We start from the raw sequence: 25,397 nt of genomic DNA, 5'->3' as shown, positions 1-25,397 counted from the left end.
TGTAATATTATTGTTCTGAGGTAATATTTATTAGATAATTAACAAATAGCGGGATTCAGATTAATATCATTAAATTAAAATTAAATTTAAGGTCATGCTTATGGGAGATATGATGATAAGTGATTACTGATTACGTATAATTGATAACACGCGCAAGCCGGCCGCCATATTGTGCGCACCATAAAGTTGCTGACATACCTGTTTATTTTATCATGGCTTTACCTACAGTGACATTTATATGGTGCTCAAAATTTAATGATGGTGTATAATGAATACCAAGATCTTTATAGAGGAAAGCACGGTTAAGAAAAGTGCCATTAAGGAAATAGTTGTGGTGGATAGGAGATCGCTGCCTAGAAAACGACATAACATGACATTTACTTATATTAAGGCTAAGACCAATGGAGTTCGCCCAACTTGCAAAAATAAGTAATTCTGATTGTAGGATATGACATTGATTAAGACTGTCTATTTTAAGGATAATTTTTATGTCATCCGCAAAAAGAAGGAGTTTAGCCTTTGTGATCCATTTGGTTATCGAGTTTGACAAACAGAATAAATAAAAGAGGACTAAGGTGACTTCTTTGAGGAACTCCAGATGGTATCACAGCTAACTCTGAAACAGCATTTTTGATTTTTATAAATTGTTTTCTACCAGTGATGTAAGAGTGCAACCAAGATAGTAGGGGATTCCCAATACCTAAAGACTTAAGCACCATTATAAGGCAATCGTGGTCCACTGTTTCAAATGCTTTATTAAAGTTTGTAATGATTCATCTACTCGACCTCTGTGTTCGATAACTTCTGATAAATAAGAAGATGCAACACCACTAGTTACGGTTGATTTATGTGATCTAAAACCATGCTGCTCCCTTATAATAAGATGATTAAGACTACGCTTTATTCTGGAGTATACTATCGATTCAAATAATTTACCAATATGTGGTATTATAAAAATTGGCCTGTAGTTTTGGATATCAGAGTCGTCACCAGATTTCAAAACCGGTGTTATAGAGGATATTTTCCCGATCATGGGGAATATGCCTAAATCTAATGAACGCCTGAATAGTAAATAAATTGGGTAAGCAATAGAAAAACGACAATTGTACAAACATTGAGCGGATATGTCATCTGGGCCATTAGAGTAAGTATTTTTTAACGTTTTAAGAGCGGAAAAAACATCGTCGACAGTAAACGTTATATCGGAAGGCAGTTCATAAGATAAGTAATCGGATGAGCCAGTAAATGGCGAAAGTTGGAGAACCGAGGAATTGAACGTCGAGGAGAAATGAGTTGAAAACAGATTAGCTGATTCAGTTGGAGTATTTGAAGTAATATTACCGAGATGGAGTGATGACGGAATTGGAGGTTTCTGTTTTAGATTATTTAAAAATTTCCAGAATTTGGAGGGGGAAGATGATAGAGCCTCCTCGGCATGACTAATATGAGCAGAGTAATCAACTTTTGCTCTATATTCAGAGAAAACAAGATGATCAGATATCAACTTGGTTCGCTTATAAACTGCATGGGCTTTCTTCTTGTTTATTATGAGATTTTTGAGAATACTGGATGTCCATTTAGGACATTTAGAAGGCGAAAATACTTTAACGGGGACAAACTTATTTATGGAGCTTGGAAGTGCATCATTAAAGACAACAGTAGAATCATCAACTGAATAAAGCGAAAAGGTATTTTCCCAATCAAACGATCCTAGATATTGGAGCATAGATTTATAATCAGCCAATTTATAATCACGGTATTTATGTGTGTCTATAGCAGTTATGGGAGTTGGAATAGGAAAAGATATTAACAAAGGTGGGTGGTAAGAATCCGGAAAAACGATTGGAGTGTTGGCAAGTTGGATAGTAGGTGTATCAAAACTAGAAAAGACAAGGTCAAGAAGTCATCCACGGGAATTAGGCACTTGATTAAGCTGGTAAAAATTATAGTACGAGAAAGAATCGACAAGATGAGTAGAAGTTTTAGACATTGTACCAGATGCGAAAAGACTTTGGTTGCTTTTAGATCATTTAATAAGAGGTAGATTATAGTCACCACAGAGAAGGATAGAAGTAGGGTTAGTGGATGATATTAAGTGTTCGATAGAGCTGGTATGGGCCTCAAAATCTGGGAGCGTAGACACAGGTGGTAAGTAAACTGCACCTATAATAGTTTTAAATGAATTAATGGACAGAAGGGTATATACTTGCTCAAGCGTGTTGATGTTTGTACAGATAAGAGATGTTTTTATATCCGACTTGATTGCAATGAGAACACCACATCCTCGTGAGTAGTTACTGTTAAGAGAATTTCTGTCAACCCTGAAGATTTGATAGCCATTGAGCCCGAGTTCAGAGTCATGGACATCAGAAGAGAGCCATGTTTCTGTGAGGATGATAACATCATAACAAATAAAAATGGGAATAGAACTTCTAAAATTACTTAATTTAGTTTTTAACCCACGGACATTTTGGTAGACAATGTTAAAACTATTTAGATTAGAATTCGAATGATTATTATTTTTAAAGTGGTTTACAAAATCAAAAAATTCAGTAGATGTATTAACAGATAATTTACAAAGATAACATGAAGCTAGGGGTACCAAATGGAAACATTGAGGATCGATAAGGTATGACGATGATTGACTGACGTCACCACAGGTCCCTGGTATATTATTCAAGCTGGTTAGTTTTTTGCACGAGTGACATTACCATGAGTTGAATGGTTTAATTGAAAATCCTTATCTGCCGGGACAATGTGTTATAATTTAAAATAGAGGGAACGCCGTTGAAATGTCTGACCACTATATTATTTTCTCTGTTCTTCCTACGTTGTTCCAAATCGGCATAAACCTGACGTACTTGTTGCCGTTACATTAATGTACGATCACGAACAACAGACACCAATAAGGGTGGGTCCGTAGCAGCACGAGAACACATACCGGTTACAAAGTCCTTAATGAATTGTTGGGAAATGATCTTTGATGAAAATATGACTTTTAATGGGCGAGGGTTCTTACCAATAGTTTGACCCAACCTGATCATCTTCACATCTGGGGGCAGAGACATAGCAAGTGGTAGAATGGACTCATACAGATGCTGTAGGTCATCAGATAAACGTTCAGTTGGTATAGTAGCAGAAGATTCAATAAGTTCGTGGACGATGGCGTTAAAAGAGCATTTTTCTTTTTCTGATAATTCTTGGAGTAGCTGAGGAATGTTGTCTTCAGATGAAGAGGGCAATTTACTCACGTCAGATTCAATGACACCGATCCTATTGTTGAGAGTAGAAAGTTCGTTGCGAAGAGACGTATTGTCTGCTCTTACATCAACAATTTGTGAAGCTAGTGAGTCAACACTGGCTTGAAGTTCACAAAACTTTTTATTGAATGAATGGGATAAAGCCTTACATTGAGCCAAAGTAGCATCCTGAGTTTTAAGCATGGCCGAAATTACTCGATTAAATTCTGCAGACAATAGTGGGGTGGGTGAAAGTGGAACTGAAGGCTTGACAGATTTGAGCAACATTTGCTGGTCAGAGACTTCAGGTGAATTAAGATTATCCGAAGACATGCAAAGAGATGCAAGACAAATAGCAGTAGTAATTAAACACCTTGAATAATCAGTTAAAGCAGAATAGACTGATTCCAATATATACGATAACGTAATTATGGTGACCTTGACACGTTCCGCGGACGAAATGAAGATAACGAGAGTAATAACACAATCCTGTAAAACGCATGCACTGTGTTTTAATGAGCAGCAAACGACGATAAGATGTAATAAATATAAATTTACCTTCACTCCTTGAACAAAAGGAAAACGGCCTTTAAAGGAAATATATTAAACAGACTGACTCAAAACCGACACCAGTCTGTACGCGAACTTTTTATAATTTTTGGACTTAAAAATAAAAAAAAAAACTGACTATTATGTCCGGTAAAAACAAAAAGAGAGCACGGAGCTTAATTAATTGTGTATTATACACTATGAAAACACGTTTTGGCATGGCCACTAAAATTGCAAGTAAATCGATTTTAATTTGATGTTGGGTGACTATCTTGCTGGGTAATAAAATCTGATTTTGATTTCACAAAAAAATACACTAGACAAACACAGCATAAGCATTATCATTCAATCCGACATACGAATGTTATTGTACATATATTTAAAAAAAAATCAAACTATTAATAAGTAAATTATGCATTAGAAAATAAGTAGTATGTTTTGGTATGTTCTGTACCCTCCGCAAATCCAGGTGATCCAGGTACCACACCCAGCCTATGCTATGCTTTCGCGACCGTGTCCAGCCTTGCCCCCTCCCATCCATGTTCGACCATGCCCGTCCATACCTATCACTTACCGACCCCTCCCCTCCCATCCATACCTTACATGCCCACCCCTCTTATCTATTCCTATCATAAACATACCCCCCCCCCTAAAAATTAAATATTAAATAAAACTATTAACCCTCTCTAGTCTTGATTTTCTATAACCAATAACCATCATATACAATGGATGAAGTCATCAGGCTAATTCTTAAAGTTAGAATAACCTAGAGCTCCGAATATTTAGTGAATTACATGTATATGTAATACATGTAATTCTGATTGAATTCGCTCTAATGTTTTCACTCATTTTAGTTTCACATCTAATACATAAGCATAATATACCGAGTGGCTGCATCCATACTATATAATCTAAGTACTATCATTTAATCACCATATTGTTGTATATGTATGTATGTATGTATATATGTATGTATGTATGTATGTATGTATGTATGTATGTATGTATGTATGTATGTATGTATGTATGTATGTATGTATGTATGTATGTATGTATGTTTGTATGTATGTTTGTATGTATGTATGTATGTATGTATGTATGTATGTATGTATGTACTGGAGGCTTACATATAAACGCGCAAATGTGTTGACTCAGGGTAAAAGAGTGTGTGACCATTTCGGTTCTCACGATGGTCTACGTGACCGAAATGGTTGGGTCAGCACATACCGAAAACCCCGGACGGACCGTTGCGACGGGCCCGGTCGGTGGTCGCCAGTCAGTCGAGTAAAGTCTGGAAAGAGTGAACGACACGAGCGTATCTACACAGAGCATCTTTTAAGTTTATAACAGAGCATCCTTTAAGTTTTGTAACAGAGCGTCACTCATATAGTTTTAATCAAAACCTCTCATAAGTCGTAATAATGTATCAGTGTTAATATATTGTTTTTTTAAAGTGTTTAATTTAAAAAATCATCAAATATATACCTAGTAAATCCGTGTGTTATTTCATTTGACGCCAATATCTACTATTTGAATACCATACGACGGTGGACTACACTTCAATATTATCAAGTTATCAATATCATATCATAGACTTATTTCCTACGGGATGGATATATTATATATTAAACACATTATATTATTATCATATATATAACATATTATCATTCACACACCATTTTATTATATAAAATATACTATATTATTATAGATAACCCTCCTTTACAACCCACCTACCTATCCAATTGATCATACCTCACGATCGTGTTAGTGTGTAAAGAAATAATATTAAGTATTATTCATATTTAATTAAACGATATTTAGTATAACGTCTATTATACTAATCGAATATAATATAATATTAGTATAATACACATTGATATATTATGAAAGTGTTTCACTTTTATTTATCCTTTAATAACTATTATAAGGATAATAGTTATCGATAATATTATAAACAGTGGAATCTAATTTAAATCATATTCGATTTTCTTCTTTCGAAACTAAGATGTATACCTACCTAGGAGAAAAATTATATTTAACTATCATATAAATATATTACACATTACTATATTGTTTACGAACACCAACGACTAAACGTAACATATTAAGACCCCTAGAAGTGTTTTTCTTTCGATTACCTTTAATGTCTATTATCGAGATGTTAACAACTGTTATTGATTATATTATTATAAACAATTTAATTTAATTTAAATGATATGTGAAATATCTTCCTACAATGTAATGATTGAGCATTATATGTATGTTTTCTTATATATTTATATTATTATAATATATTCAGTTATATTATTCATTTATTTCCCTTTTATATATTTATATATACAAATATATAGTAGGTATATTAATATTAAAGAAATGATATTGAGTATACTATTAAAGAAATTAAATATATATAAGTAGTAGGTTTATTACTATAAGTAACACACATTGATATATTATATACAATTAATTAGAATTAAACTCTTGAAAATCCTTATTACAGAGTGTGAAATTGTTTTTACTTATAATAATCTTTTTAACAACTGAAGTGTTAATAATCACTGATAATATTATGAGTAATCAAATCAATAATTAGTATGATATCATCTCATAATTATTCCTTTTATTAGGTATAATATTTTCAATTTATTAGAAGACATATGAAATACTGAATATTACCCTTCAAACTTTGAAGGAACATACATACTAGAGAAACAATATACAGTATAATAGTATATTAATAGTATTAGAGCTCTCCTACCATTTTGATAAATAGGTGTATAATATGTTATAATATAATAAATAAGAATATTAGCTTTTATTAATACAATCTTTTTAGATTTAAGTGTAGATATGTAATACTTAAATATAACAAATTGTATATATCATATCACTTAATGTTTATAGTTTAATACCTAAGTACATACAGTTATCGAATGATAGTGATATAAAAATAATATTATCATTATAGTTAAATAATAACCGAAAGTAATCATTTACTTACTATCTAATTATATTATATTATATTATATTTATATATATATAGGTAATAGGTATATTATTATAACTATCACACATTAATATATTATATACAACTCACTGAAATAAAACTCTTGAAAATATTATTACAGGATGTGAAATTGTTTTTACTTATAATAATCCTTTTAATAACTACCGAAGTTTTAATAATCACCGATAATATTATAAACAATCAAATCTAATTTAAATGATATTTGATTATCTTCTATCAAAAGTAATATGTTCTTAAGTGGTAAATTTAATTTAATTATTAGACAAATATATCACATTTTAATATACTATTTACGAATAGCAAAAATTAAATATATTATTATGAGATGTGCTGTAGGTGTTATTACATACTATGTGTAATATCTATGACAGAGAATACAATATATACAATGGAAAAATTATTAAGAAAAGATTTATTAAGGTTAATAGAAAATATATAAGTATATCAATTTCATATAAAGGTTATATTAAGTTAAATACTAGTGAATTAACAATCATTAATTTAAGACAATTATTTATTATATACATATATGTATCATGATTAATTAAAGGATATATTTCTAACATTTTTTTGTATTCAAATCGATAATTAGGATGTTTGAAAGAGTATTTGTAACATGTATTCCCAAACCATTTATTAGGAAATAAGAACGCATCAGCTAACACGTTAGCCGATTGAATATCTAACACTCTTCAAGTATCACGAATAAAATAATAATCCATCAATCTCTCGATGAGCCCATTTGGACTTATGGATCCAACTATAGGGCGCTACCAAAATCTCCAACATCAACCGCATCCAAAGATTCCAATCAAAAACTTTACGTACAATTCTTAAAGCGCCATTCTTTGTTTCTAATCACTCCCTCCACTCCGACCTCAAAATTCCGTATGTCTCTGAATTAGCGAAAACACATCATAAACGTTTCAATAGCTGCATAGCCCACCATACAAATCCCTTAATCTCTGACCTATCATCTAGCTGTTTCTATCCCAGGTAACCCAACCAAAAGATTAAAAAGGCAGTGGTGTCGTGACCTGCTAGCCTAAGTGAATATATGTACAATAATAACCTAGCCTAAGAAAATCTCACTCATGTCGTAGTACCTCCACTGGGAGGCCTCACAATCCGCCAAATCTGCCATTGTATATATTATTTTTATTTTTATCTTAGCTTCTATCATCAATTATTCTTATTGTTTCCTTAGAAACAGATTGAATAAAACATAATAAAACAAAATAAAATCTCGATGAGGTGGGGTCTAACATTAAATTTATTTCTTTATTAATTTCATCACAAATCACGATAGATATTTAACTTTGATATATCAGGAGTGGTACGAGCACGCGTGCGCATTTTCGTATAGATATTTCGATCCTTTGACATACCACTCTTGATATAATTTAAAGGGAAATTATTATAATCATATAGTTCCTTCTACTTTGATATTAAAAAGTTTACCATCACATGTTTATACATCTCTAGATTGAATACTTTACAGGGTGTCCCGCGGGGATTTACACATTGCGATATCTCATGAAATAATGGAGATATCAAAATTCTGGTTTTATAATAAGTTTTATAGAGATGAAAACTACAATTATTTCATTTTTTAATGTATTTTAATGTTTTTGTAAATAATTTAAAAAATTAATGATGGCCATTTTATAGAGTTTATTTTTTTGAAAATATTGACGTTTCAAAATTGTATTTTCATTAATTTCCTGATTTTTGATACTTTTTCTAGTTTTGAAGAAATAAAATATGATTATAAATTTATAATTATTAGGAACATGGAAAGTATTCGGCCTGCCGTATGGGAATGCGCGCGGCGCGGTTGGTCACATGTTTGATAACATTATGGTGTTAAATAATTCGCAATTTTTCTCAAAATTAAAAAAAATATTAAAAATCAGAAAGTTAATGAAAATAAAATTTTGAAACGTCAATATTTTCAGAAAAATAAACTCTACAAAATGGCTTAATCTTTATTTTTTTTAGAAATTATTAAATATAAAAATATATTTTTTAACTTTTTTACCAAAACATTAAAATAAATTAAAATATGAATTAATTGTAGTTCTTAACCCTGTGAGTCATATTACAAAATCAGAATTTCGATATCACCATTACGAGTATTTCGGCAGATATCGCAATGGTTAAATCCACACGGGACACTTGTAGATGAGCTAATTGTTAATGTATTTTTAGAAGCCTAATATTTTAAGTTGTATATAGCATATATATATTATGACAATAATATTTTTTTTTTTTCAGGGGAGCCCGCGGCAACATAGGCCATTGGGTGTGGGGTGGTACGGTAGGGGTTATTTTTGTATATTTGTGTGTAGGTTTTTAAGTGGGTAGGGTTGTAACACGTGTTTGTGTATGTGTGGCAAGGATATGTTGTTGAAACCCCGGGTGGTCAACCATCCGGGAGCTAGCAACTGCGACCGGTACGTACGCTCAGTGCGTTTCCGCAGATTGAGCGTACGACCGCGCATCACCAAGCCAGACAATAATATTGTATGGTTCGTAATTTAATGTATTATTATGTAAATATAATTAATATAGGTACAAAACTATGCTTTTACACGAATATTTAATAGTGTGCCCTAAATCACTTAGGGAACGTAGTGAAGACACGCACTACGGAGTCTAACCGGATTCGGGCACTAGTCCCCCAGCTCAGTTAGGGTCCGGAAATACGCGGACGGGCACGGTCGAGTATGGATGGGAAGGGGCAAGGCTGGGCACGGTCGCGAAAGCATAGCATAAGCTGGGCGGGGCACCTGGATCACCTGGATTTTCGGGGGGTACAAAACATACCAAAACATACTACTAAAATATTATAATATAACATTCTAAATAACTAATAATGTACACTTACATAATTTGTTCAATATTTCGTCAAAAACCTTCTCTAGATTTATAAAAAAATAAAATGTATCACGCATAGATGAAACTCGGGTTGTAACTGTACTTATTTTTCATTCTAATTAACTACTTGTGTATGTAATTACAACATTCAAATATCCAATGATATTTAAACTATTATTTTAGTGTGATGAAACTAAACATTACACTCAATTTTCCATAATGTATTAATATCTAACCAAAATATTTCACTCGCATTATGGGGTGAATGAACAGATATGATTAGATTAGATTATAATTGATATGTCAGATATTTTGAGAAGTCAGCAATATACAACTTAGATTCCAAATAAATTAATAGTCAATTTAAAAAGACAATTTAGAGACGGATAACTCAGTAACTTTTAATACCTAATTGTGATATAAACATAAGTCAGTGGTAACAAAAACTTGGTTAAAATTATGGGCGGTTTGCGTTTGGGCGAATTGCCTTTTTACCCGTATAATAAAAGTAATGTGCACGTGTCTGACAGCCAACCGTGTAGCACGTGTTTACCTTTTCGCGAATGGCATTTTATAGCACATCACTAATGGACACACATATATACGGTAATATAATATTATATTATTATGTAACTACCCACCAAATCGCAGAATGAGCAACGTTAATAAGACGGGCAGACCGTCATTATCGTCGGTCATTACAAAAACGATACCGAATAAACTAAATGATAAAACTATTTCAACACAAATAACTAAATCTAAAAATGTATATCTCTCACAACACACTCTCCCTAGTTGTTCTAAGGTACCTAAAACCACTACTTCTACCCCACTCTTAGTTCTCCTACTGCGACTACATCAACATTATTGTCATCGGCGTCTTCTGCGTCCAGCGTTATCAACAATCAAGTAATAAATACTAACAATACCTTACAAAACACAAACCGTAATTACGCGTCCGCGGCAGCTAAGGAAAACTATCCCAGCAGAGAACAAGCACTTGTGTTCAATTCAATAGACGGTATACCCCAAAGAGACTATATTTTCGCCATAGGCAAAATAATCCCGCCTAAAAATATTGTTTTTGTATCACGCATATCGAATAACCGCTTTTGTATTTTTCTTTCAACCAAACAAATACTTGACTCACTTCTAGAAGCCACTCAAACGATTACAATTAACGACAACGTAATCCAAATACGCAGACTTATTAATCCTGCTAAGAGGATAGTCATATCTAATGTCTGCCCTTCTATACCAAACTATGTAATACTCGACGCGCTCAAAAATATCTATGTTAACCCTGTATCCGAAATTTCCTACCTCAAAGCAGGTATCAACATTGAAAACTAAGAGCACATCTTAAGCTTCCGTCAACAGATGTTTATTAAACATGAAGACACACCAAATCTCCCTGGATCTTTGTCACTACTCTACAATCAAACTGAATTTAGAGTATTCTTCACTGATGACAGAATCACATGCTTTTTATGCAAATCCACTGGCCACACCTCTAACACTTGCAAAAAAACAATTGTCGACCCCCAAACCTCTACCACACATAACCAACCCGATTCTGTCGAAAAACCACCCTTGGAAGAACTTACCTCATACCCCCTTTGTCTGACACTCTTGAAACGAATATCACCCCTTCCCCAATAAAATATCCTAATACTCCTTACATACCCACCCAAACAATGGAAGGAATAACAGAAGACTACCTAGCAAACGAAACCTCTCAGCCCAGCCCCCATAACAGTACTGAAAAAACCGAAAACCATCTCACTCCACCATGTGAACCACATAAAAGGCCCCTTTCTGACACCTCATCTCTAGCAACACCTCCCTCTCCCCCTTCGGTAAACTTAGACGCCGAGAGAAGCAGGAATAGCTCAACAAAAAGTAAAATGGACAGATCTCGTTCTAATTCCTCATCCAAGATAGCTGACAAAATATCCGACGGGCTCAAACCAGCTGAGGACATCCTCTCTAATGACTCATCCATCTCCTTAAATCAATTCAAATACGTACTGGAAAATTTCACTAACAAAAATTTAAATATTCACAACATCTGCAAAGATATTAACTCGGATATTACATCGCTTATGCTCTTGATTGATTCAGTACGACCTCAAGTCACCGATCGCTCCACCAAAGCTCTACTCACCAGACTGACCAACTTTCTATTCCAAGCCTTACCACCGCCTCAAGACAACTAACCCCCTATGCAACCCCACTCGGCTCATTCTCAATACTACTGATCTCTACCCACCTAATATACCATTCACTATCTATTAGTAACATCTTATCATGAGCACAATTATCCAATGGAACATCAACGGCTACTATAAACGGACAGTCGACATCAACCGTATTGTATATGACTTTCAACCTAAAATTATATGCTTCCAAGAAACCAACCTAAAAAATAACCACACTGCCCACATCAAAAACTACTCAGGTTATTTTAAAAACAGAACTTTCGCTAACAGATCAAGTGGCGGCTTTGCCACCTTCATTAATAATACTCTTGAAAGCGAAGACATCCCAATAATTTCTGACCTTGAAGTAACAGCTACACTCGAAAAATTTGTAAAACACCTATGCATAAGCAATATATATATATTTCGGACAGTAAAATCTTTACCAAACAGCACCTCACAGATATTATACGTCAACTTCCTAAGCCCTTCGTACTCTTAGGTGACTTCAACAGTCGCAACATAGCATGGGGTTGCTCGCACACCGATGATCGGGGGAAATCAGTAGAAGAATTTCTAGACGATGAGTCCGTTTTCCTCCTCAACAATAATGAACCTACCAGACATAATATTGCCAACGGTACTTTCTCAGCAATTGACCTTTCCATCACAGACTATTCGACACCACTATTCGAATGGCAAGTGCTGACATCATACAGTAGCAGTGACCACTGGCCTATAGGTATTCAGTATTTTAATCACTCTCCCGGCATAAATCATAGAACCCACTGGAATCTCAAAAACCGCAACTGGGACCTCTACTCGCAACTAATCGAACATGACCTCTGTTATACTCCACTAGACATAAATCCATGTTATACCCAGGATAAAATTGACTCAATAGTTAACAAAATAGTTCACGGAAACTATTTTAAATGCAGCCCATAAGTCAATCGGACTTAAGACCAACCTAAATCCCAGGAAAAAAATGTTCTATGGTGGAATAAGGACTGCCTCGATGCAATTAAAAACTATAAAAAGAGACTCAACCGATATATAAAAAAAACCAAAACTCTTGAAGACCGCATACTCCTAAACAAATGCTATGGCCATAGCCCGTTACACTACTAAAAATAACAAAACCCTCTCATGGAAAAATTTCACATCTTCCATAAGCTAGAATACTTCTCCTAAAATAATATGGAACAAAATAAACTCTACCAAAGGTAACAAATTCAAAACCATTCTTGATATTCTACACTACAAGCAAGAAAAAATATTATCCTCTCCCAACGCCAAACCTTGGAAAAATTATAAACAAACGTCTAATTTGGATGTTAGAATCAAAGTCTCTTCTTAACAAAGAGCAATGTGGTTTCAGACGTAACCTCAACACTAGATGCGTTAACTTCAATACATACCGACATCTCCTCCTCATATAGAAACAAACAACACCTCATTGCAATTGCTCTCGACGTCAAAAAAGCATATGACACTGTATGGAAAACAGAGTCTTAACACTCTTAACAATTCTTCACAACTGGGAACTGAATGGTAATCTCCTTAGATTTATAAAAAAAATTCTTGCCAACCGAAAGTTTTGCGTAAAAGTCAATAACCACCTCTCATCATCCCACGATATTGTCAACGGACTTCATCAAGGATCTGCTCTCAGCGTTACTCTTTCTTCTCGCCATTAATGACATTTTCGAAAAAATCCCTAAGCCGGTCAAATACATTCTCTTCGCGGACGATTGCCATATCTACTGCAGTGAATCGCAAATTGAAACTACCACCCATTTTCTTCAACTTTCCCTGAATGCCCTATCCAGGTGGTCGTCGGAGTCTGGTTAACGTTCTCTCCCTCAAAAACACAATGCATCATATTCAACAAAAAGAAAAAAGATCACATTCTGCAAATTTCTTTCATGAACTCCCCTTTGACCTTTTCCAATAATATCCGTATCCTGGGCCTCACGTTCAACGACAAACTTAGCTAGCGCCCCAATTGAAAAAACTCAAAGGCGAATGTCTAACAAGAATGAAAATCATTAAAATACTCTGTAATAATACACGGGGATCTGAGACAAAATGCCTCCTCCTTATATTATTCTAGAGGGAATTGTATATCAACCTAGATATGGCTCAGTCTTATTGCAGGTCGGCAGTATCACTCTACTTGGTGTGTTAGAAAAGCCGTCAAAAGGAAAGCCGAAGAAGACTTAAATGCAAGACCAAATAAGATAATACATAAAGAGAATCAGCATATGGGATTCGTAGAAAACATTTTCCCATAATTCCCACAACTATTAATGAAGCGTAGTTCGACCAACTATTTAAAACTCAAATCGATATTTAAACTAATAATAAACAATTTTGTTTCGTTAATAGAGAAAAACAAATTATTTTGTTTACGTGAACTGAAAACTTAAAACATATTTGTGAATGTGAAAACGTTTTTGGCGACGGAACATTTAATTACGAACATTTATTTTTATCAATTATATACAATACACATATTCAAAAATAATTATTACATACTCGTAACATATGCACTTCTGAAATCAGAATCTGAAAATCAATATATTTCTATGTGGTTAAAAAAAAAAATCGTGTCTTGCTTTAACAGGTATAATTATTAATGGACGAAAATTTCATTCAGATTTTGAAAAAGCAGCTCATAACGCAGTTATTAATTCATTTTCGGATTGTCAATTGATGTGCTGTCAGTTTCATTTAGCGCAATGTTGGTTTAGACAAATTCAAAAAAATAAAATATTGTTAAGAGAATATGGTACCAATTCCAAACTTTGTTTTTGGCTTAAACATTTTTTTGGATTACCATATTATTTACCATCCAATGAAGTAGGCGATGGTTTTATGGAGCTCATATCAATCGCTCCAAAAACTCAAAAAATCATCGAATTTACAGATTATATGCTTGATACATATATTTCAGATGAGGGTATTTTTCCTCCTTATTTATGGGCAAGAAAACCTGGAAATGATCATACCTAGCAACCTAGCAAAATAATTAAACATGGTTCATGATTGTATTCAGTGGCATATTTTATTATTTACCACATTATTTGACCAGAACGCAAGGGATTTTAAATAGAAACCGACCTACAAATTATCGGCCATGAATAAAATACACTTTTAAGTCATAAAAAAAAGCCAAATTCAATATTCACTACAAGCTATAAATTTCTTTAAATTTATATTGATTTAAAAAACTATTCTACTAACATAATTAATATGGCATTGATGGAATTTACATATTGATTAATTTTTAAATCATTAAACTATATATACCATACAATTTTGAACATATACTTGTATCCTGTTCTGGTATATTATGATGTTACACGTAAATGAAGCGTTCGACCAACTATTTGAAACTCAAATCGATATTAAAACTAATAAAGAACAATTTTGTTTCGTCAATAGAGAAAAACAAATTATTTAGTTTACGTGTACTGAAAACTTAAAACATCTTTGTGAATGTGAAAACGTTTTTGGCGACGGAACATTTAATTACGCTCCTAATTATTTTTATTAATTATATACAATACACATCTTCAAACACAATTATTACATACCCTTATCACGTGCACTTGTGTCATTAGAATCTGAAAATCAATATATTTCTATGTGGTTAAAAAAAAAATCGTGTCTTGCTTTAACAGGTAAAATTACTAATGTATGAAAATTTCATTCAGATTTTGAAAAAGCAGCTCATAACGCAGTTATTAATTCACTTCCGGATTGTCAATTGATGTGTTACAAATTTCATTTAGCTCAGTGTTGGTTTAGACAAATTCAAAAAAATAAAATATTGTTAAGAGAATATGGTACCAATTCCAAACTTAGTTTTTGGCTTAAACATTTTTTTGGATTACCATATTATTTACCATCCAATGAAGTAGGCGATGGTTTTATGGAGCTCATATCAATTGCTCCAAAATCTCAAAAAATCATCGAATTTACAGATTATATGCTTGATACATATATTTCAGATGAGGGTATTTTTCCTCCTTATTTATGGGCAAGAAAACCTGGAAATGATCCAAACACAACAAATGGAGCAGAATCATTCCACGCACATTATAATTCCCAATTTTATTCATTGCATTCAAATGTATTTCAAGTAATTAATGTGTTACAACAAATTCAAGTAGAAACTAACACAAAATGCAATGCTTTAAATAAAAATATTTACAATATTCGACGAAAGTCATATTAGAAAAACAGGAATAGTTAAAAACATGCTAGAATAAGCAGGTATATATCAGGTGAAATTAAACTCTTAGAGTATATACAACGTATGGGAGTAAAATTCCCAGAAAAAAAAACTTAATAAGCAAAAAAACAGATATACTTTTTCAATTTTAATTATATTTTAACTTCATTTTTAAAAAATCTAAATCATTTCAATTTTTAATTACACGCGCACACACATAAATAAACAATCCATCTTTAATCATACCCGTGGAATTCACGGAGAGTCCCAAGTCTGTCAAGATGAGAGGGACAATGGATTGATAAAATACAGCTTCCCAGGGTATTAAAAATAAATAATAAAAAAATGGTCGCCCAAACGCATTACAATGTTGTAAATAACTCGCCCAAACGCATTATGCTAAATTGTCCAAACACATTGCAATTTTTAAAAATTCGCAAAAACCCGTGACGTCCAAAATTATTATTGTAATTTCGGATAGTCGATTAATTCTAATGAGTAATACATATTAAACACAATATATTAATACCTCAATGAACAGTTCAATATACATATTTCCAATAACAATATAGTATTACTTAAAATAATATCATACACAATTATTATTGCATTATGTATTATGTATATAATATGTAACCAATGAATTTATTAACATTATCTCTCAAAATGTAAAAGTAGATTAAGCATTATAATATTGACATACCTATCAACCTAGCAAAATAATTAATTTCGACCTACGAATTACCGGTCATGAATAAAATACACTTTTAAGTCATAAAAAAAAACCAAATTCAATATTCATTACAAGCTATAAATTTCTTCAAATTTATAATGATTTGAAAAACTATTATAGTAACATAATTAAAAATATAGGTATGACATTGATGGAATTTACATACTTTACAATTTTTAAATAATTAAACTATTAAACTATATATATATATATCATACAATTTTTAACATACTTGCATCCAGTTTTTGTATTATGATGTTAAACATATACATTTGTTCTGTAAAAGTTCAGATTATAATAACAGCAAATATTAATTATTTGTATAAATATAATTCTTCTGTACATCTATACACATATGAACTCCTCCCATACGACTAGATCGATGATGATCAAATTTTTTATGTGTGTATTAGTTTCACAATTGGACTCTATAGGTCCACCCCAAAGAGTTGCTCAAAAGGACATTTTGAGATTTATGATAGATATTTTAGATTATAATAATAATAGGAGAAATGATTAGTAGAAATTTAATTTATTTTAGTTTTTTAACGGTTATCATCGTTGGCTTAATAATGAAATTATTAATGATGCATTGATGCACAACGATGTATTTTCAGTTATCGATATCGGTTCATTTATATCGTGATATCGAAAAACGATGTACCTATACGTCCTATACCTATTAATATAATATTTTTAAAACTCTAAAAAAGGTGCAATATTAAGCACAAACTTAAAGCGTATTTAATATAATATACACATTTATTGACGGTTTTTTTTTTTTTTTTTTTTGGAATTGATTGGAATTTTTCGAAAATAAAAATGACAATCTAAAGCATCTCATAGCGGTAGGTGTGGTGTACATCCTTAAAACTCAATACAGTTTTTGTTCTAGAAAAATATAAAAAAAATCACAGGTCCGAAAATATTACTTACATAGAGATATCGCTCGGCATGAATTCCGATTTCCGATCTCGACCTATCTCCAACATTGATGCCCAGTCCAACGTCCAAATTGGGCGGTTAGTGACAATGGAATTTTTGATAATTACGAAAAATTTGAAAAAATAAAAATAATGAACGCCGTCCGTAGACTTCCAACGCGTGACGACAGTTGGCGTGATCGCAGCGGCACGCCTGTGCATGATGTGATCAAATAGGTAGTATACAAGACATTTACTGTAGGGGCCTTATGGCTTATCGTATTGCTCATCATTAGTATTTAATGGTTATTCGACATTGATTCACTGTCAATACGTGTATAAATAGAAAATATACATTTCAAATTGCAACGAATTGTTATTGATCATCGATATACATAGATTTCGATAAAATATTCAATAATTTAGTCTTAACTAGAAATTATACGTTAAAACAAATACAGTAGTCGAATGCAGGGAATGAGGTGGGGCCTTAAAGAACCGGTTACAAAACCTAAAACCTTGAAAGAATACTAATAACCTTTATTTTACACTTTTAAAAGACCCTAACAAAAACCGAACCTTCATACAAACCTGAAAAAATGGGCATAGCCGTTTTCGACCAAAAACGTATCCTTCCCCTTTCGGCCGATTCGCTTTTCGACCAAATTTAAAATACATCGATTCTTTTCGACCACAACATAAAATTTATATAATAACACAATCACAATCTATACACAATCGGCACAATAAGAATATGAGCTAAGAGAAGGAAGAATGAAATTTTGAATGACTAGGTATTCTAGATAGTGTTTGAAGTATACGAACTTATTTGAATTCTAAACAGTCCTAAGTCTGAATAAATGAGAAGAAAATTGTTTCTGGTTGAATATATCATAATAATTTGAAAACAGAATTTAACAAGGTTACATCATCATAAAAGCTGGCGGAAACCAATTCATATATGTTACCTGTATACAACACGGGAACCAACTCGTATGTTACCGTAGACAACCCGGGAACAAATTCGACAATTGGGAACCAATTCGTAGTCGTTCTTTATGTTTGCTCCAATATAAAAAGGTAAAAAGTGCACAATCATTTTGCACCGAGGCCATTGGTACACCCATATAATGCTTAATTTTATATTTTTTACGGGCAAAGTCAGTCAAAAGGTTAAAGATGGATGTGCTTCATTGAAACTTAGGGGGTGTTTATACTTTATACCCTATTTTTTTTTTTTTTTTTTTTTTATTATCTAAATGGTTGGCACTGATTTCATATTTTATTATTTTTATAATTGCAAATATAAAACAAATCTTTTTTCTGGGCAATGGCGGAAAGCATGGATAATGGATATAGTATAATCATTAATCATACTATTATATATGTACATCGTAGTTTATTATGTGGATACACAGGACGTGATATAATGTATTTGAAACACGGAAAACAAATGCCAAACGAGCATAATATGGTAAAGGTTGAAATTGTCCCGAAACTATAATGTTTTACTAAACGAGTCACATGTAGCTACATAGGTACGATATGTTTTACGTCTTTATTCATTTTGGTTAAAAAATCTGAATACCAAAAACTTTTATAATAAATTACAATTATATAGTAAAAAAATGATCCCGTTGAGCGAAATTCAATATATTTATATGAGAAATGTGTGGTATATAATATATCATAGAGTAAAATCTTATTACTTACTATAGCAACTGATAAATTTATCAAATTCTATAAATAAATAAATAGTTAATAAAAAAATTGTTAGATGTTTTACAAACAAGATGAGGGTAAGATAATTAACATCTAATTTATATTATCCATAAATTATATGATTTGCCATAAAATGTAATAAAAATAAAAATTATACTTACTTTTTTTACCATCTTCTACCGTCCAATTCCCTGTAATTCCAATAATACAAAACATAAAAAATATAGCAAATAATGCAATAATGTTAAATTTAACCATGATTATAGATACCAAAAAAATATTAGTAATAATTACAACGGTAAGTGTGATAAATCAAGAATAATATCGAAACTTGCTCAACAACGATATTTAAGCCATTTAAAAAGTTATTTTGCAAATACGTAACAAAATGTGTCAGTCTAGTCCAATTGAGTAAACTATTTGAAGAAATATTAGTAGGTATGAATTATATTTTGATGTTTACCTTCGTAATACGTTCAGACGTAGTGTATATACTAATAATATTGGTTGTAGAATTCATTAAAATGCTAAAAAATTCAATAAAAATGTTAGTTTTAATTTTTTATACTCTGAGTCAATAATTATAGTACGTATGTAAAAATAAAATCCGATTACAATGACTCAATGCATTTTAAACATAACACCTATTTATAATCATTATATGTGGCTTTTGAAAATATGGCACAACAATAATTACCAACTTTCGAAAAAAAAACATTTTGTATTTTTAATATAGATACGACAGCAAAACGAGTACCCGTAGATACTTGAAATTTTAACCAAACGTTAGCCCTTTTTAAGATTTAATACAAAATTTGCTCAGAAGTTGTTAACAATTAATGTATTTTGGAAATACATTTTCAAAATATTTTATTCTTCGAGTTTCAAAATTAAAATATCGAAGATTTTATGAACATCGCAAAAATTTGAAAAATATTTTATAATTAAACATTCATAGTATTTTTACTGAACATAACTAAGACTTCAACATTTAATATGAAAATATAATAATAACGAGTTACTTATTTCTTATAATTTAGAATTTTTGGTTACAGTATAAATTATTTTTCAATTAATATTGTATTCAATCCTATGTGTTGTTGTATATACGCCAGCCAGTTTACAACACACACGCACAAATTATATTAAATTATAAAAAAACGACAATATTGCATTCATAATAATACCTTTGCTTACTAGCTGTTATTTTCAGCCATGATCAGACAATTAATGTAATTTAAAATAAAAATTCAATGAAGATGAAGTTATTAATGATTAACAAATTGTATATTAGACTAATGAAGCAATGAGATGTCATTGAATTTAAAATTCTCGATTCATCAATCAATATTTTTAAAACAATATATAAAAGACAATTGTTAATGTATTGCTATTATATTTAACTACATAGATATAGAGTGTGACAGAACTTCTTCATTCTGAAATGTTTTACGTATACCTGCAATGATTTTATAATATTTCCACAATGAATTATATTTCAATTCATCAATTGTAATGACGTCACCGAACACCTAATGAACAGCACAGCATTACAAACATTTTGTTTAAAATTAAGTAACAAAAATGTACGAGTGACTTCATATTAAATATTCAAATCTAAGGTATGGGTATGGACAATATAAACGATTTGAACGTTTGATTATAAAATAATAATGATATTCAAATGTTTGTCATTTTCCCTAAAATCTTCAGTATTCTAACTTTGAACACGAAGACATAAATATTTTTAAAATACACTTTCAAAATACATCAATTATTATACGGCGTTCGTTGATTGCGTTCCGGACAAAGTTAAACGATTTTTTCCTACTTTTTCTGTGTTACGATTACGTCCTATTGTATAATAGGTGAGCATAAATTGACATGCGATAAATCTAATACTTATATTTGTCACATATTATGTTGTGCAGATATATTTAAACATTGATTACGTTTACGCGAACACTTTTAAATAAATTATTTAAACCCATTTTTAATGCTTAATACAAATTTGATCAGAAATTAATAGAATAATAATTGGTGTATTTTCAAAATAGTTATGTCTTTGCGTTTAAATTTAGAATACTAACCATTTTCGGGAAAATATTTTTATTTTATTTCTAAGGATATTTTTGTAATATTTTGAGCAATTCGAAGCTTTGATAGATTCATATAGAATTTTATAGTAAAATAGAGTAAAATATTATATGTTGCTAATAAGTAATAAACTAATAACCATAAATTCACAATTATTTTGCTCATCCATACAGTGTGAACTGTGAACTGCCTGTCTATGAAACCCAACCAATATTTTTTCTCATTTAAACCTTAACCGGATATAGATATATTAGTGATAATAATATTGAGATTTCAGTGCACAATTCGTTTCTCTCTCTCTGACCCACGTGCAACATACCAAATTATGTTTATCAAATGGACCCTGTGTCACCCTAGAAATATAGTTATACAGCTCAATTATCATAGCCAGTGGCACATTTAGTTTTTGAGAGAGGGAAGTTAAGGGGTTGTAAAAACGTTTAAATAACAATAGAATGACTTTCAAAAATAATTTTCAGCTAAAACATGTCTAAAATAATTTTCTTATGATGTATGTATATAGACATAGATAAACCTTCACTCATAATCGTTTTTCGTATGCAATGGTTCATTACTGTGCCATCACAATGACATCTCGAAAACTATTGTACAATATCTATTTTTTGATTTTATTTCAATAACACGAATGGAGACTATTATTCCATATTCGGTGTTGGTCGATAATTTGATATTCGTAATATAGGTAAGTACTCGTATCGTGTATTCATATCATAATTTTTATCAAAAACTTTTTTCAAATTATAACTTCTTACTGTAGTAGGTACATACGTATTTTAGTTACGTTGATTTTAGCTTTTCAATAAAATGCTAAGAAATGCAAAAACAACGTACATTGTTTTTATCACCTGAATCAATAATTATTAGTACGTCTGCAAAATAATACACGCCGCACCTTGGCTTGACACATTTTAAGCGTATTATTATAATAGTTGTGATACGTGGCAAAGAAAAATATTGCACAGCAATAACCAGTTTTTATAATAATACATTTTGTATTAATCTAACACGATCCAAAACGAATACCCGTAGATAGGTACATTAAATTGTCGTCAAACGTTTACGCGAACACTTTTCAATAAATTATTTAAACCCATTTTTAATGCTGAATACAAATTTGATCAGAAATTAATAGAATAATAATTGATGTATTTTCAAAATATTTATGTCTTTGCGTTTAAAGGTAGAATACTATCGATTTTTGTTAAACCTGGAAAAAACACGGCGCTTGTGCTCAGCAAATCCATTTTTAGTTTGTCGCCTATTCCTACTTCAACAGCTACAGTAGGAAAAATATTAATAAATTCGGATTCTAAAATATAAAGATAATTGTAAAAATGTTCATGAGGTATATTTAAATTCCCAAATGTTAATTTTTCAGCATTTTCATGTGTGTAAAAAAAAATCGTCGAAATGTTTGTCATTTTCCCTAAAATCTTCAGTATTCTAACTTTGAACACGAAGACATAAATATTTTTAAAATACACTTTCAAAATACATCAATTATTATACGGCGTTCGTTGATTGCGTCCCGGACAAAGTTAAACGATTTTTCCTACTTTTTCTGTGTTACGATTACGTCCTATTGTATTATAGGTGAGCATAAATTGACATGCAGGTGGAGATATATGTACTATTTGAAATCATGAAATTGACAACAGATGGATTGTGCCTTACAACAAACTTTTGCTTAAGGTATTTTGATGGTCATATTAATGTAGAATTATGTAGTTCTATAAAGTCGATAAAATATGTTACTAAATATATTAATAAAGGCAGCGACGAAGCTACTTTTAGCGTGCAATCGACAGATGAATTGGACCAATATCAGTCTGGTCGCTATACATTTGTAGCTCAGAAGCAGTTTGGCGGATTTTATCATTTAGTATACACGAGACAGCACCAACTGTTATCCATATCGCAGTTCACTTTGAAAATGGTCAAAGGGTATATTTTTCAGAAAGTAATGTAAGTGATGTTGTTGATAATCCTCGAGATACGACACTAACAGCGTTTTTTAAATTATGCGCAGAAAATAAATTTGCTAAAAGGTTGACTTATGATAAAGTTCCAAGTTACTATATATGGAATCAGGTTGGTAAAAAGTTTAATCGGCGTAAATAAGGAACTGTGATGGAAAGGCACCCTGGCATCAAAAAAACCGATGCTCTGTATACCCTATACAGTATACATATACAATCCATCCTAACAATACCTAGTGTTTTCACTTGAGGATGCTGCTCCATACAAAGGTCCAACTTCTTTTCAAATTCTTCGCACAGTGAAAAATGTAATTTATGATACTTTTCAAGGTGCATGCAAAACGTTGGGTTTATTGGATGACGAGTCTCATTGGGAAAACATGCTATCAGAAGCGTCTATATGTTGCACACCTAAATCACTAAGATGTTTATTTGCTATCATGCTAACGTTTTGTAAAATTACTGATCCTTTGATGCTTTGGCAAAATTATCGTGAAAGTATGGCCGACGATATACTGCATCGAAAACGACAGGAATTGTCATCAAATTATATTCGTTTTGAACAAAGTATATTTGATGAAGCTTTATTTGAATTAAACAAAGACGTGGAAATTTTATCGGGAAAATCTTTAGTACATTTTGGTTTTCCTTTAGCGATAAACATAAATAGAACAACAATTAATATTGAGGTGTTTAAGAAAGAGAAATTATGATCAACAGCAACTATTACTGTCCGTTTAAAATGAAAATCAATTAAACCGTGAACAAATAATTGTATATGATTCAGTGAAGTCGTCTGTTAACAATAATGAAGGCAAAATATTATTTTTAGATGCTCCTGGGGGCACGGGTAAAACTTTTTTGATAAATTTACTTCTTGCAAAAGTAAGATATGGTGGAAAAATTGGTCTTGCGGTAGCGTCATCTGGCACTGCAGCTACACTATTAGTAGGGGACCAAACAGCTCATTCTATATTTAAACTTCCTTTGAAATATGATAGTGACGATACTATGAGTGTCTGTAACGTTTCAATGCAAAATGTAAATTGATGCAGGACTGTAGTCTAATTATTTGGGACACAGCGTCAATGTCCCAAAAAACTTCAGTTGAAGCTTTAGATAAAACTATGCGAGACTTGCGTCATAATAATAGCCCAATGGGTGGCTGCACAGTGTTGTTCTCTGGAGACTTCCGTCAGATCTTGCCTGTGGTTACAAGAGGGACAAGAGCTGATGAAGTCAACGCGTCTTTGGAAAGATCCTACTTATCGCCTTATATAAAAATATTAGAACTTATAATATGAGAGTGCTATGTACAGATCAAGATAATATACATTTTGTCAAAGATTTACTTTTAATAGGCAAAGGCGAATTTCAAGCAACGAATGATAAAATAAATATTAAAAGTTTCTGTAATTAAATACCCACTATAACAAAATTGATTCAAAACATGTACCCAAACATTCAAAATATATCTTCTAAATCATTGAAATGGTTTCAAGAAAGGGCTATTTTCTCACCAACAAATGAGCAAGTCGACAAATTAAATGATTTGATTCTATCTAGGTTCGACGCTCAATCACAAATGTATTATTCAGTTGATACAGTTTTAGAAAAAAAAATGCAGTCTATTTTCCAACTGAATTTCTTAACTCTTTAACGCCTTCTGAAATCCCACCACATACACTGATTTTCAAAATAGGGGCACCTATTATTTTAATGAGAAATTTGAGCCCACCTACACTTTGCAATAGTACAAGACTACAAATCAAAAATTTG

General features: G+C 31.6%; 1 protein-coding gene across 3 annotated transcripts in view; it reads right to left on the bottom strand.

Annotated features, from left to right (window-relative positions):
* LOC149057129 (uncharacterized) overlaps positions 1–19,915 on the bottom strand; it is a 66,271-nt gene extending 46,356 nt beyond the window's left edge. The window contains exons 1-6 of one of the 3 annotated variants that reach the window (XM_089222078.1): positions 19,683–19,915; positions 19,513–19,539; positions 17,109–17,153; positions 15,503–15,532; positions 14,442–14,471; positions 9,710–9,742 (exon numbers count right to left, since the gene is read on the bottom strand). In XM_089222078.1, the coding sequence (XP_089078204.1) occupies positions 9,710–9,742; positions 14,442–14,471; positions 15,503–15,532; positions 17,109–17,153; positions 19,513–19,539; positions 19,683–19,779 (262 nt within the window). In that variant the 5' untranslated portion in view covers positions 19,780–19,915. The remainder of the gene's footprint in view (positions 1–9,709; positions 9,743–14,441; positions 14,472–15,502; positions 15,533–17,108; positions 17,154–19,512; positions 19,540–19,682) is intronic. The other 2 variants (XM_089222077.1, XM_089222079.1) reach the window with 2 other exon arrangements.
* Between the last annotated feature and the right edge of the window lie 5,482 nt (positions 19,916–25,397).

The sequence above is a fragment of the Diuraphis noxia genome, unplaced genomic scaffold, assembly GCF_037042655.1.
Source record: "Diuraphis noxia isolate RWA-SAM2 unplaced genomic scaffold, SU_Dnox_SAM2 contig0003, whole genome shotgun sequence".
Classification (NCBI taxonomy): domain Eukaryota; kingdom Metazoa; phylum Arthropoda; class Insecta; order Hemiptera; family Aphididae; genus Diuraphis; species Diuraphis noxia.
Note: the sequence above shows the minus strand (reverse complement) of the source record. Positions and strands in the feature narration are given on the sequence as shown.